This window comes from Bidens hawaiensis, unplaced genomic scaffold, assembly GCF_021521415.1.
Source record: "Bidens hawaiensis isolate Kalapana, Puna unplaced genomic scaffold, B.hawaiensis_p1.1 tig00030570_1, whole genome shotgun sequence".
Classification (NCBI taxonomy): Eukaryota; Viridiplantae; Streptophyta; class Magnoliopsida; order Asterales; family Asteraceae; genus Bidens; species Bidens hawaiensis.
The window spans coordinates 45789-58838 of record NW_027495107.1 but is presented as its reverse complement, the minus strand read 5'-3'; the positions used below and the strand labels follow the sequence as shown (position 1 = coordinate 58838).

General features: G+C 38.1%; 2 protein-coding genes across 2 annotated transcripts; one reads left to right on the top strand and one right to left on the bottom strand.

The window, feature by feature from the left end:
• Window positions 1-3958: 3958 nt before the first annotated feature.
• Window positions 3959-7089, bottom strand: LOC143580731 (RNA polymerase sigma factor sigB-like; the record flags this gene model as incomplete). Its single annotated transcript, XM_077063676.1, has 6 exons — window positions 3959-4424; window positions 4724-4924; window positions 5002-5142; window positions 5906-6136; window positions 6194-6718; window positions 6817-7089. Coding segments are annotated over 6 exons (1653 nt in total), but the record flags the coding sequence as incomplete, so codon positions are not given.
• Window positions 7090-9355: 2266 nt separating this feature from the next.
• Window positions 9356-12409, top strand: LOC143580732 (uncharacterized). The gene is made up of 8 exons (XM_077063677.1): window positions 9356-9607; window positions 10925-10981; window positions 11131-11206; window positions 11323-11402; window positions 11527-11576; window positions 11700-11784; window positions 11875-11973; window positions 12077-12409. Exons 1-8 carry the CDS (start codon window positions 9356-9358, stop codon window positions 12290-12292), a joined length of 915 nt encoding a protein of 304 aa, XP_076919792.1. The 3' UTR covers window positions 12293-12409.
• The last annotated feature ends 641 nt before the right edge of the window (window positions 12410-13050 follow it).

Sequence of the window (13050 nt, the reverse complement as noted above, 5' to 3'; positions counted from 1 at the left end):
ATAATAATATAATTTAATGAATAGTATTATTAACATTAATTTAGGACAGAATTACAAATTTTGTCCTTTAAAATAAGACGAATTACGGTTCGTGTCCTTTTCTAAGTTTCCTTGCAGGCGGTGTACTTTAAACTTTTTTTTCCTACAAGTTTTGTCCTTTACGCTAACTGGGTTAGAAAAAGTCAGTTAAATGCCCTCACGTGAGACGCATGTGAGGGCATTTTTGTCTTTTCGTCTACCTGCAACTTCTTCTTCCTCTTTTCTTCTTCCCCCTGTCTCTCCTCTCATGTGCATCCACCATCACCACCCACCTTCTTCTTTCAACATCCAAAACCCCACCACCACCTGTTGCCGACTGCCACCACTACCCACCACCTACCGCCGCCACCATCACAACTGGTAATCGAGGGTGTTCTTCTGCACCTGTTGGTTCATTCTTTTCTTGTCTGGAGGAACACCGTGACTCAAGTCTCCTACTAAATATTGACGAAACCCGGCCCGACTGAACAAACCTAGAGACGGCTGGCTAATCCAATGGAAGGGTTTTCTTCTTTCTTTCTTTTTTCCAGGTCAAAACAGGTTTCAGGTTGAAATTGAATCGGAGGGTTTCTTGACGGATTCGGAGCGATTAAGGGTGGAATTAGGTGAGGGTTTTAGTGGGTAATCGATGGCTGAGGTTGAATTGATGGTGTAAGATCGGTTGTAGATTGAGGGTTGTTTTTTGTGGTGATCGGAACCGATCATTTTTAGGGTTTTCGATTGAATTGAAATGAATTTGGATTGGGATGATGATGGTTTGATTTTGTGGGTGAGATTGAAGGTGATGGTGGCGGCGGTAGGTGGTGGGTAGTGGTGGCAGTCGGCAACAGGTGGTGGTGGGGTTTCTTGATAGTTATGATTATGTAAAGTTCAGCACGAGTGGTAATGCCAATGGGGTCGGTAAAGAACCATATTGGAAATGTGACACACGTGTGTAATAATCTACTGACAGTGGATATTAAATTAGGGGAGTTTACTGTGACGGACTGATCGGTCAACGAGCTGGTTGCTGTAACACGAGGCCTAGAGTCGGGTTTTTTTGAGCTCCGGCGGCGGCGGTGGAGGCCGGTGGAGAAGTGTGGGTCCGGCGGGTGGTCGGAGTCGTCGGAGAAGGTGAGATGGTGAAAGGCGTCGGTGAATTCGGAGTCGGAGTGTTGTGACATTGTGAAATTGAAATGAGAAGTGGAGTTAAGTTAGGGTTTGTTAGTTGAATGATGGAGAATAAGAAGCAAGCAGAGAAAGATGAAGAAGGAAGTCTGTTATGGTTGTCAGTAAATGAAGGTCATGTTTCTTGAGTTGAACTCTCAAATTATTATTATTACTAGACGAAAAGACAAAAATGCCCTCACATGCGTCTCACGTGAGGGCATTTAACTGACTTTTTCTAACCCAGAGCGTAAAGGACAAAACTTGTAGGAAAAAAAAGTTTAAAGTACACCGCCTGCAAGGAAACTTAGAAAAGGACACGAACCGTAATTCGTCTTATTTTAAAGGACAAAATTTGTAATTCTGTCTTAATTTAGCCATTGAGACTTTGCGTTTCATGTCACTCGTGTTTGATTCAGGGCGGCTCGGGCATAGGGCAATGTGGGTGACCGGTCGGGACACTTAATTTTTGGGGGCACAAAGTTTTTCTTTATATATGTTTTTATGAAAATGAAATATGTATATTTAATATTTCACTCTAATTATACAATAACTAGGTTGGTCTAGTGGTTAGTGGCGGATCTAGAACATAGTTTCAGGGTATCACAAAAAAAAAATTAACCGTACACTAAGAAAAAAAATTTTCACCCGTTTCGCGGATTGGCGTCGCGATTTGCGTATACCGATTTCGTAAATGTGGTTCGCTCGTACAAGCACCCAGTCACGCGTTTCGCATGTCACGGGTGCGGTTTCGCGTTATACGCATACCGGCTCCAGGTTACCCGTTTCGTGTGTACAAGCATCCGATTACCAGTTTCACGCGTACCGGGTCTTGGTAGCCCATTTCACTCTTACAGGCGCTCGGTTACGCGTTTCGCTCGTCCTGGACCCGGTTTCGCGTATGCGCCGTGTTATGCCTTTGTCGCATATCAGCACCCGGTTACCCGTTTGGCGCGTGCCGGTGCATGGTTGCCCGTTTTGCACATAGCGGTAACACGTTTCACGCGTGCCTTCACCCGGTTATTTAGTTGAACCACGAAGTTATAATTAAATTATAGGCTTTTAATCATCTTTGACTTCACAATTTTGAAAGGTGAAGTTTTGGGTTTTAAAATCCTTAAGGGATAACATAATATAATTCCAGATATACATAAAACATTAAAAAATATATAAATACTTCACTTCGCGCGAAAAGTTGAGGGGTAGCGGGTGCTACCACTGCCAACACTTTACATTTGCCACTCTAGTGGTAAAGAGGTTTGAGCTCCAATTAAAAGGTTGCAAGTTATATTCTTACTTGAGCCATTCTTAAGTTTAATTTAAACCCATTAAGGCCTATTTTTTTTTTTTTGCTTATAATATTTCGTTACTTGTTAGAGTCTGCGGGCCTTTTTATTTCGGCTCGGCCGAGGCATATAAATTCTCAGAGACGGCCTGGTCATTTAGTTTAAGCGGCGAGTAGGTGGTGTTCACTAGTTAGATCCTTGAATTGAACGACTTTTATCTTACCGCACTGTCGTGTCTTAGGCCAAATGTTCGTTCAAGGGCGTTGGCCTTATGTGAGAGTTTTTCTTGATCAAAAGACGAGTGTATCCCAATGTGATGAGTTTAGCCAGTAACACATTTGAAGGATTCATTAACTGTTAAAAAAAGTAATATGATTAATGACTAACATGTAATGATTAATGTCGTTCTCTAAACACACAGGCCTTACATGAGAATCTGAGTGGGTTGTTTGGGCCAATAGATCTATTATCGTATTAACATGGGCTTTACAAAGTTAATGGTTGTGTGGATTAAAAATTACATGCACACATTCAAATTACGCAAGTATAAAATATTTCATGAATATATTTAAACACTTTTGCATGTATAACATAGCATAAAATAAGTTATTGCATGTTTTCCACACAATGATCAAAAGCATTAACAGGGCTATGAACTTACCTTTATCTTTTGATGAACTTGAATTAAGATTCAAAATGCTTGAATCTTTTGTTAGATGCCCTAAATAGTGGAGAGGTTACAACCTGTTGCTCATTTACAAGGATTGAGTCATAATTTCCTTTTATATTGCTGTTCTTATATTGTTCTTTGTGTTGTGCATGTCATACATGGTTTTCATGCCTCTAAATTTCCTCTTAACTATTGCATTATATATATTTATATATTGCATCATATGTATGAAGATAACGAAGAACAGAGATTGGTGACCCGATGTTTTCGCTTTGTCCCGTAGATAAACTGACAACAGATCAATTTAATCGCCGTTTATTTGTGTTAATTTACATATCTTCGATAATCTTTACATTGAGCATGTTAGCATTCAAACCTGCTTGATAAAAATATGCACTATATTCGAGCCATTTGTGCTACAAGGTCACGCTATTTTGTTAAAACCAGTCGCTATATAAGTCAGTCCAAAACAGTTAGACATAATGTGAGGATGTTTAGCCTTTGACAGCATGTTCGGCATTTGATTGCTCTGAAGTGGAGTAGTATTATAATCCCAAATTGTAATCACCGTATCTTAACAGCATAAGTACCGAAATACTTACAGGTTAATATTTTAATCGTATAAAGTATAAACACTTTGTAAAAAACTGCATTAAGCAAAACATTATCACTATATAAATAAACTGGGATAATTTGAATAGAGTTGTTTAGGAGAATAGGGACAACTAAATTAAATTATTTTACTTATATGCATGAATAGAGAACCAAACATCCTCAGAATATTATGATACAATGCCATGGCTAAATAAAATAAATATAAAAAAGGGCGAAAAAAGCCTCAGTCTTGCAATAACCTGTATAGTTACTCATCTAGCAACAAGGTCTCGCTTCGGGTCAAAGGAAAAACAATCACTTGACCCGAGCCGAACACCTTCACTGCATAAGATTTCCCTGTACACATTTGCATATACATATACATATTCCAGATTTCCATCTGTGATTTACTGAGGAAAGTATTGGCGTAAAATGTCAGTTCTATCCGTGTTTCTTAACTTGCGAAACGCATACAGTTCAATCTGTCTGACCCGTTCACGGCTCACACCCATCACATCCCCAATCTCCTGCAACGTTCGGGTTTTACCATCTTTTAACCCGAACCGCCACCTAATCACCTTTTGTTCTTTTTCATTTAATGTATTCAACACCTTATCTAAATCCTCAGACATTGTTTGTTTTATTAATATCTCCTCGGGCGTCTCTTGGTCAGGATCATCAATAAGGTCCTAAAAAACCGAAATGTCACATTATTATTATTAGACCATGTGTAGTCAGTCATAAAGCCCCAACCCTAGGCGTTATGCGCCACGTGGCGCCCAGTCAGAGTTATAGTCATCAAAACGCCTAAAAAAATGTTTTTTTTTTTAATTTTCGTCCACATGTTCCGCGTTATATACAAAACGCTCAAAAAAAAAAACCCAAAACGCCGGGGGGGGGGGGGGGGGGGGGTTTGCCTAAGCTTGACTACCGATGATCTTATTAAAAACAATAAGCCCGTTATGCAAAATAAGAGATGAGGACAAACCGTGAGTTTGGTGTTGTTATCGAACCCGATAGGAATATCAATAGACCGGGCTGGTTTTGGGGCGTGTTCAGCAGACTGAATTCGTTTAATGGAAATGCCCGTTTCAACTGCAATTTCTGCACGGGTTGGTTGTCTTCCGAGCTGCTTATCTAATCGTTGTTTCGCCTCGTTTACCTTAGATTGCACTTCCACCATATAATACTGTATAATCAAAGAAAAACATGAAGTGAGTGAAATGATAAATATGCTCGTAACATGTGATCATTGGTTTTTCTTACGGGAACATGGATTATCCTGCTTTGTTCAACTCGTGACCTTTGGACCGCTTGCCTTATCCACCAATGAGCGTATGTCGAGAATTTGAAACCCTTTGAAGCATCAAATTTCTCTGCACTTTTCACCAGACCTCGGATTCCTTCCTGAAACGGGTCAACGGGTCGTTTTGTTATGTTTAATCCCAAACGGGTCAAATGGGCCAAAAAAGTCAAATGGTTCTATTTAGGGGTGGCAAATGTGACCCATTGGGTTGAATGAGTTGTATTAAAATGTATATAATGGGTCAGAATGGGTCAAACAAAAAAAAAGAAAATGATTGAAACGAGTCAAAACGGGTTGAAATTTCTCGAGTTTTTTTATTTTTTATTTTAATTGGAACGAAAAAATCGGAGGGAACTTTTTAGTACTTTTACTTTTTTAGTTTTTGATTTATATATCGAGTTATGATTTTTTAAATATTTTTTTTGAATTTTTAATGAGGGGTTTTTTAAATGGGTTAAAATGGGTTTTTGGAATCTCAACCCATTTCAAAAACCCCTCATTAAAAAAATCAAAAAAAATAATTAAAAAACCATAACTCGAAATATAAATCAAAAGCTAAAAAGGTAAAAATACTAAAAAGTTTCCTCCGTTTTTCTTATTCCAAAAAAAATAAAAAAATAAACCTCGAGAAATGTCAACCCGTTTTGACCCGTTTCAGTCATTTTCTTTTTTTAGTTTGGCCAATTATATACTAATACAACTCATTCAACCCATGGATCACATTTGCCACCCCTAGTTCTATTCAACAATAAGTATTATTATCGAACTGAGCAAAAAGTGTTTCCGGGTCAACCTGGCGTGGCCCGTTTCGGCCGGTCAAACTGGTCAATGCCACTTCTAAAAAAGTAAAAAGGTGACGCATACCTGAACAATATCTTGAAGATGGACCTTTGTTCCATAATAACTTCTTGCAACAGAAATAACAAGTCGAATATTGCTTCTGACCATTTTGTCCCTGCATTCTTCACCATAATGCAACCGTCTCCCTAACTGTACCTGATCAATGCCTGCAGCAGCAGCCCATTCTGAAATAGTTGGCGGGACCCCAAAACGGGCCGCTAGTTCTTTATGCACTTCTTGTAATTTCAATAGGTCCTGTATATTATTAAAAAAATAATATTCTGAAATTAAAAAAAAAAAAAAAACTTGTACCTGTATTCCTTTAGAAAGTTCAACTTCCTCAGCAGCAGTTAGAAGCTTAGCATTAGTCATTCCGCCTAAAAATGCCAAAACGTCTTTCTTTTCGCCACGTCTTCTGCTCGCTCCAGGTTTAACTGCCACGGCGGCAGCCCGCCCTCTGCCACCTGCAGACTTCACAGACAGACTCCCAGCTTCAGCCCGTTCTGCTGCCCGAATTCTCCTTTCTTTGCGTTTCACTTGGCGTTTTGATCTCACAGCTATGCTAGCTGATAGTTGTTCTTCCAACAGCTGAAGTTCTTCAGCTGTTGGTTCTGTTTCTTCAGTTTGCGACCCGAGCCCGTTTATGGAATTAACTGGCTCGGATAGTTTAAGTTTTTCGTTGATGTCCAATGTTTTGGGCTGTTGACTGTTCATTGCCAATGCTGCTGCACTTTTGGCAACTTCTATTGCAGCCTTTGCTAATGCAACTGCTTCAGCAGCTGCGATTTCGTATTCTTTTGTGGTTAATTCTGATGGCAAGATTGTTTCTTTATTCACCTAAATAAACGGTTTAATACCAATTAAAATTATAAATCAGTATTTATTTTTATATTATATATTTTGATAGTCAAATGGATATGTAAAGTGATACTGACCTGACCTACTGAACTATTAAAGGTCCATGGTCTGCTCGCGGTTATTGAATGAGATTCTAAAGATGGTAGCTTTAAATTTTCAATATCAAGAACTCCAGTTGATGATGATGGCCATTGTCTGTCAGAAGCACTTGAACTTGAATGAAGTTCTAAAGATGACAGTTGTAGCTTTTCTAAATTAAGAACTGTAGATTGTGCTGATACTGGTGGTGCTGTGGTTGATAAAACGCACCGAGTCGTGGACGAAGTAGGCTCTCTGCATTTTGCTGCATTTTAACCGATTTATACAATTAAGAGCAAATTTGATCACAAGAAAAAAAATCAACTTTAAACTCTCATTCATGTAGAGAAGGGTACTAGTTCCATAAGCCTAACACCATCTAGGTCCACAACCAACCGCAAACTCGCGAAGCATCAATTTTTTTTATTTTATGTTATTTTTTACAAGAAGACACCAAACTGTTTAAAAAATGACCCTAAACTCCAATTAACATAGCACTCATATCACTATTTCGTGTCTATTTTCGTTCTTTTAGACTGCAAAAGTGGGCTAAAAACAGACCTATGAAGTCTAGTAACATTTTAGCAGTTAATCAACTGAGCAAGGATTCAAATTTGTTCAAGTAGATGCATAATCAACTCATTTAAAAAAAGTGAAAACTTTTGTAACACTATGCATCAATATCAGAATTTGGACCGTCTAATCGATCAGTTAGTTCTACATGGATCACCTGTGTATATATAGATCTATACATATATTCATGTACATGCCTATTGCCTTGAGAAGTTTAAACTTCAAACTAAATAGAGCTGTTTGATCTTTAGGATAAAACTGGTTTGTAAACGAACCGAACGAACACAAACAAAGCATGTTCATGTACGTTCGTTTAACTTTAACCGAACAAACGATCAAACACGAACAATCAAACGAACGAGGTTTCTTGTCCGTGTTCGTTCGTTAAGAAAGTGAGCATATTTGTGTTCGCTTATGTTCTTTCGTTAACAGTATACACACAATGGTTAACGAACATAACTGAACATAGATGAACAAACATAAATGAGCTAAAAGCAGTTAAAGGTAATGTGAAAAAATAATGTATTGGGTCCAAAAGGTTATTAAACAAAAGTTTAAACAGTAGTAATGGGACGAAACAAATTAAAAAAAAATACATTAACGGACATAAATGAACAAACTTTTTTGTTCATGTTCGTTCGTGTATTAAATAAACCAACTTCCGGCTGAACGGTTCACAAACTGCAGCGTTCAGTTCATTTACAGGCACAGGACTCATAAAAAAAAGTCGTCATTGCATAGGGTCACAACAAGTTCATCACTATAACCTTCTGGGGTAGCCCAGTTGGTTATGGCAATGAATATAAGAGCTAGGCTTCCTTCGGGAGCCAAAACGAGGGTTTTATCCTGCCTGCGTTATGCCAAAGGGTTGCGGCTCTTGTGACGGTGCAATTGGTGTCAAGTGACATCAAAAGAGAAGGCATGGGCGAAGCTTCTTTAGGGCCGGGGGTCCCCCCCCCCCCCCCCTCTGTTTTTTTTGCGCAGTAGTGGAAATTGACCCTTTTTCGCCCAAAAATGTGTATACGTAGTGTAAATTTTCCTGTTTTTTGCCCCAAAATTTGAGCCCAGCCCCCCTCGTTTATGATTTTTTTTTTAAATACATTTTGACTTCCCCCCCCCCCCCCCCCCCCGACGAACTCGTCCAAGCTTCACCACTGAGAGAAGGTGCCTCCGAGGACACGGGGAGGACCCGGGAACCAGGGGTTATGCTCTTCAGGAAACTCTCTCTCTCTCTGGGGTTCAAAACTGGGGATGGCTGCAGGCAAGCCGACCTGCGACCACCCAGTCATACCGTAGAATGTCGTTGTTCTTAAAAAATGTAACAGATCATTTTAAAGTACAAAAACTAAAAAATTGTGCATAAGTCACCAATTTGAAAAAAAAAAGATTTGGAGGTTTTTTAACTTTCCATAATTAGAAATTTTGTATATTTCCACAGTGGAGGTAAACAACTAACTATAACTAAACCTTGACAAAGTTATAATTCATAAACAAACCAACAATGCCAGATCAAAAATACTAAAGCACTCTCAGATTGATCATATGTGCATATATGATTATTACAGTAAAGAACAGAAAGAATATTTGTTATCTTACGAGGAGGATGAGTATGTGTTTTGAACTGGATGGAGAAAGAATCTGGCAAGCACTTGAACTGAGGTAGCAAACAGGAGGACATAGTTTGTATTACAGGCTGTGTAGATGCTGATGCTTACATGTAATGATGGTGGTGGCATACATGTAAACTGGATTCAGACATACATTTGTGAACAGTTTTTATGAGTGTGAATTGGTGAGGATGATAAAGAAAGAGTGTATGAAGATGACGAAGAAAGTGAAAGATGAGATTTTGTGCTGATAATTTATTTATTATCCATTTATCTTTTATAATAAAAATGAAAATAAATATTAATAGAAGTTGTTATTTATCGGTTATCACCTATTCGTTCCAAAACCTTTGGGGTTATGGGTAAGGCAATAATAATACTGAAAACCCCCCCAATCTTCACAACCATCATCACATCAACTGCTGCTATCAAATCATCATTGAATTCTTCTTCACTGCTTCACAATAGTTATAATTATGTCCGCCATATTTGCAATTGTTCAACCGCTGCATCTGTATCTCAACAGCAGCAACGACAACCGCAAATTAGAAGCCCTCAACTCGTCGCATTAGAGTATGCTGACCTCAGCATCCCGCATATCGTATCCGAGGTAAGTAGCTACTAAATGATTTACATTTATGTAAATTTATTACTTAATACTGTTATTACTCATTAAACTCATTAGCGTTATCTTATTTTGAATGTTAATCTTTTGCTTTAATGTTTTAAAAAAAGAATTTGAATTGGGTATAGAATTCGGTTACCTAGTTTTTGTTACCCGCATTCAACTTTTTGTTTAGAGCTCGGCTTGTGAGTTGTTTTTTCAAGCTAGAGCTCGGGCCGTTTATTATTTTGTTAGTTTATATAAAATTTTAATTGTTTTGTTTTATATACATTGAGAACGCCCGTAAACGAGCCTAAGCTCGACTCGATAGTTTCATTTGTGTAATTTATTACTGATAATAGTTATTTATTAGTATATGATTTTGAACTTTTCAATCAATGTGACTTTGTAATCCTAAGATATCAATTTTGCATATGATGGTATAGGGGGGAGCCGAGCTCGGATTGTTTCAAGATCTTTTTCTAAAGCTCGAGTTCGGCTCATGAGTCGTTTTTTTCAAGCTCAGGCTCAGCTCGCTTATTATTTTGTTAATTTATATAAATTTAATTGTTTTTATATACATTGAGAAAACCCTTAAATGAGCCTAAGTTCGACTCAAGCTCGTGTGCAGTACCTTAGACGAGCTAAATTTCGGCTCGAACCCGTGTGTAGTACCTTAAATGAGCTAAAGCTCGGTTCAAGCTCGTGTGCGGTACCTTAAACGAGCTAACTTTCGGCTCAAGCTCGTGTGTAGTACCTTAAATGAGCTAAAGCTCAGCTCAAGCTTGTGTGCAGCACCTTAAAGGAGCTAAATTTTGGCTCGAGCTCGAATGCAGTATCTTAAACGAGCTAAAGGTCGGCTCGAGCTTGTTTAAACAACCTAACGTTTGTCTTGAGCTCGTGTGCAGTGTCTCAAACGAGCTAAAGGTCGGCTCTAGCTCGTGTGCAGTACCTTAAACGAGCTAAATGTCGGCTCGAGTTAGGCTGTGCGGTGTAAGATTAATACATAGAAGTACAAAAGAATTAAAACTTAGAAATGCACAAGGCTCTTTAAGGCTTGACAAGCCCAAACGTTCTTCCCATACAAGGCTCGAGCGCGGGCTCAACAACTAAGCGGGCTTTATTTGAGGGTCGGGCTCGATAAGGCTCGTTTTATTTTGAACTTTTTATCGATCTGATCTTGAGTTGCTCGGTTCGTTTGCACCACTAGTGATGAATGTGCATTTGACCTAAGAAGTGAAAGCGGACATTGCTATATTTATTTTAGGGATTTATTTTTAATCAATTCTGACATTTCTTTCATATCTTTTCATGGATTATCAGGAATTAGGTGTTCTTCGGGTGAGGCAACATGTTAACCCCCTTAGCTCTAGTTTATCGGTATGTTGTTTCTCTTCTCAATTTTAGTAAAATAAATTTATATTTTTAAGCTCTTTGTCATACGATAACCGATATGAACATGATCTTGTGGTTTGTATGGGAATGATGGATTGAGTTATAATTTATAGGTTTTCTTTGTATTTTGATAGGTTCCCGCTGAAGTACCAAATTGGGAAGATGTATTTGAAGACCCGAAGTTGCCTCTAGTGGTGGACATAGGCGGTGGTAATAACTTATAAGCATATCTTGGATTTACTGCATTGTGATTATGAAGCAAAATCGGTTTTTAATCGATTTATTCTAATGAATTCTAATTATTCCATGAATATATATAACTTCAGGTAGTGGTAGATTTCTCATGTGGCTTGCTAAGAGAAATCCCGGGTCCAAGAACTATTTGGGTCTTGAAATACGGAAAAAGGTACTATAAATAATTATTTTTTTAACCTTTTTATTTAACCATTATGTAGTTTGATAACTTGATTAGTATACGGTACTATTCGGTATCAGTAGTCTTCTAATGCTAAGGTTATTTACTTTTGTAGTTGGTCACACGCGCTGAAACATGGGTGAAAGAGCTGGCTCTTAGTAATGTGTGAGTTCCTGTTATATTTTCGTAAATTGTTTATTTCATACAATGATACAAATGCATTTTATTGCAGCTCTTAATAAATATTATTTTCTTTGTTAAAAATAAACTTTATGCATATTTATGCAGACATTTTCTGTTTGCAAATGCATCAATATCCTTCAAGCAGCTCATTTCAACATACCCTGGACCTTTGATGTTGGTTTCAATACTGGTGAGTATATAATTTTTTTTAACATATTAATGCACGTCGAATCGGTTGGTCATTTTCTCGGTTTTAACATTTTATTGGACCTTTATTCAGTGCCCGGATCCTCATTTTAAGAAACGCCACCATAAAAGAAGAATCGTGCAGAAGCCTCTTGTGGAGGCGATTGTGGATACTTTGATGCCCGGAGGACAGGTATTTTAATTAATATTATTTATTATGTTGCATATTCTACTAAGGAGCATGATGTTGCTTTATGTTATGTGCCTAAATCACATGGAAATTATGTTCCAAACAGGTGTTTATACAGTCTGATGTGCTTGAAGTTGCTGTCGACATGCGGAAGTATTTTGATGCAGAGTCAGATAAGCTTGTCCACGTAGACAGTAGTCTCGAGTGTGACGATGAAGGATGGTTGGTGAGTAGCCCAATGGGGATTAGAACCGAAAGAGAGATTCATGCAGAATTTGAAGGTGCAAAGATTTATAGAAGAATGTACCAAAAACTATCATAATCTTTTCTTCCCATTCAATACCGACTAGTTCTAGAGGTGGTAAAACGGGTCGGCTTTTCAACCTGGTTCTATTTTTGCTAAAAAGATATTTGATCAGTTAGACCTGTTAGAGATTAAGGTGTCTGAAATTCAGTTCGTTTGTAACCCGTGGCGCAAAAGTAAAGACCCCTGCAAGATGTTGGTAGCTAGTTATAATTCAAGAACTTGTATTGGGAAAGAAGAGATACATTAGAACTTTTAGAAGGAATGTATGTGCATCACTCTATATTTCAATAACAAAAATACTTATGTTTTTATTCACAGATGATTTAGTAGCTTAAAGGAAAACCAAAACAAACATCACTGACACGCTATCTAGTATCCAAACGTTACATACAGGCCACATGAAAGATGAAAAATGGTCATATGGGTTGTTGCATGATATGTTTCAATAACACATCATGCCGGTCGTATAACATGTTAGACTGACACAAAAGTGACTGACGTGAGGGCACACCACTACAACAAGGTCATACCACCCGATGAGTATCCACACGTTACGTATGAGCCACATAAAAAATGAAAAATGGTCATATGGGTCGTATGAATGTTTTAATGACACAACATGTGGACTGAATAACATGTTAGACTGACACAAAAGCGACTGATGTGATAACACACGCCACTATAACAAGGTCATGCTGCTCGTATGACCATTTTTTGTCAGTCATACGGCCCCATATGATTACGTCATAAGGTTTTTCTAAACTAGTGTATCC

What these genes read in the sequence shown, in the direction of transcription:
- LOC143580732 (XM_077063677.1), top strand. Translation starts at nt 9,356, where the DNA reads ATGGGTAAGGCAATAATAATACTGAAAACCCCCCCAATCTTCACAACC. An exon ending in CCCTTAGCTCTAGTTTATCG is followed by an intron (nt 10,982 to 11,130) that starts GTATGTTGTTTC and finishes GTATTTTGATAG; the next exon opens with GTTCCCGCTGAAGTACCAAA. An exon ending in GTCTTGAAATACGGAAAAAG is followed by an intron (nt 11,403 to 11,526) that starts GTACTATAAATA and finishes TTACTTTTGTAG; the next exon opens with TTGGTCACACGCGCTGAAAC.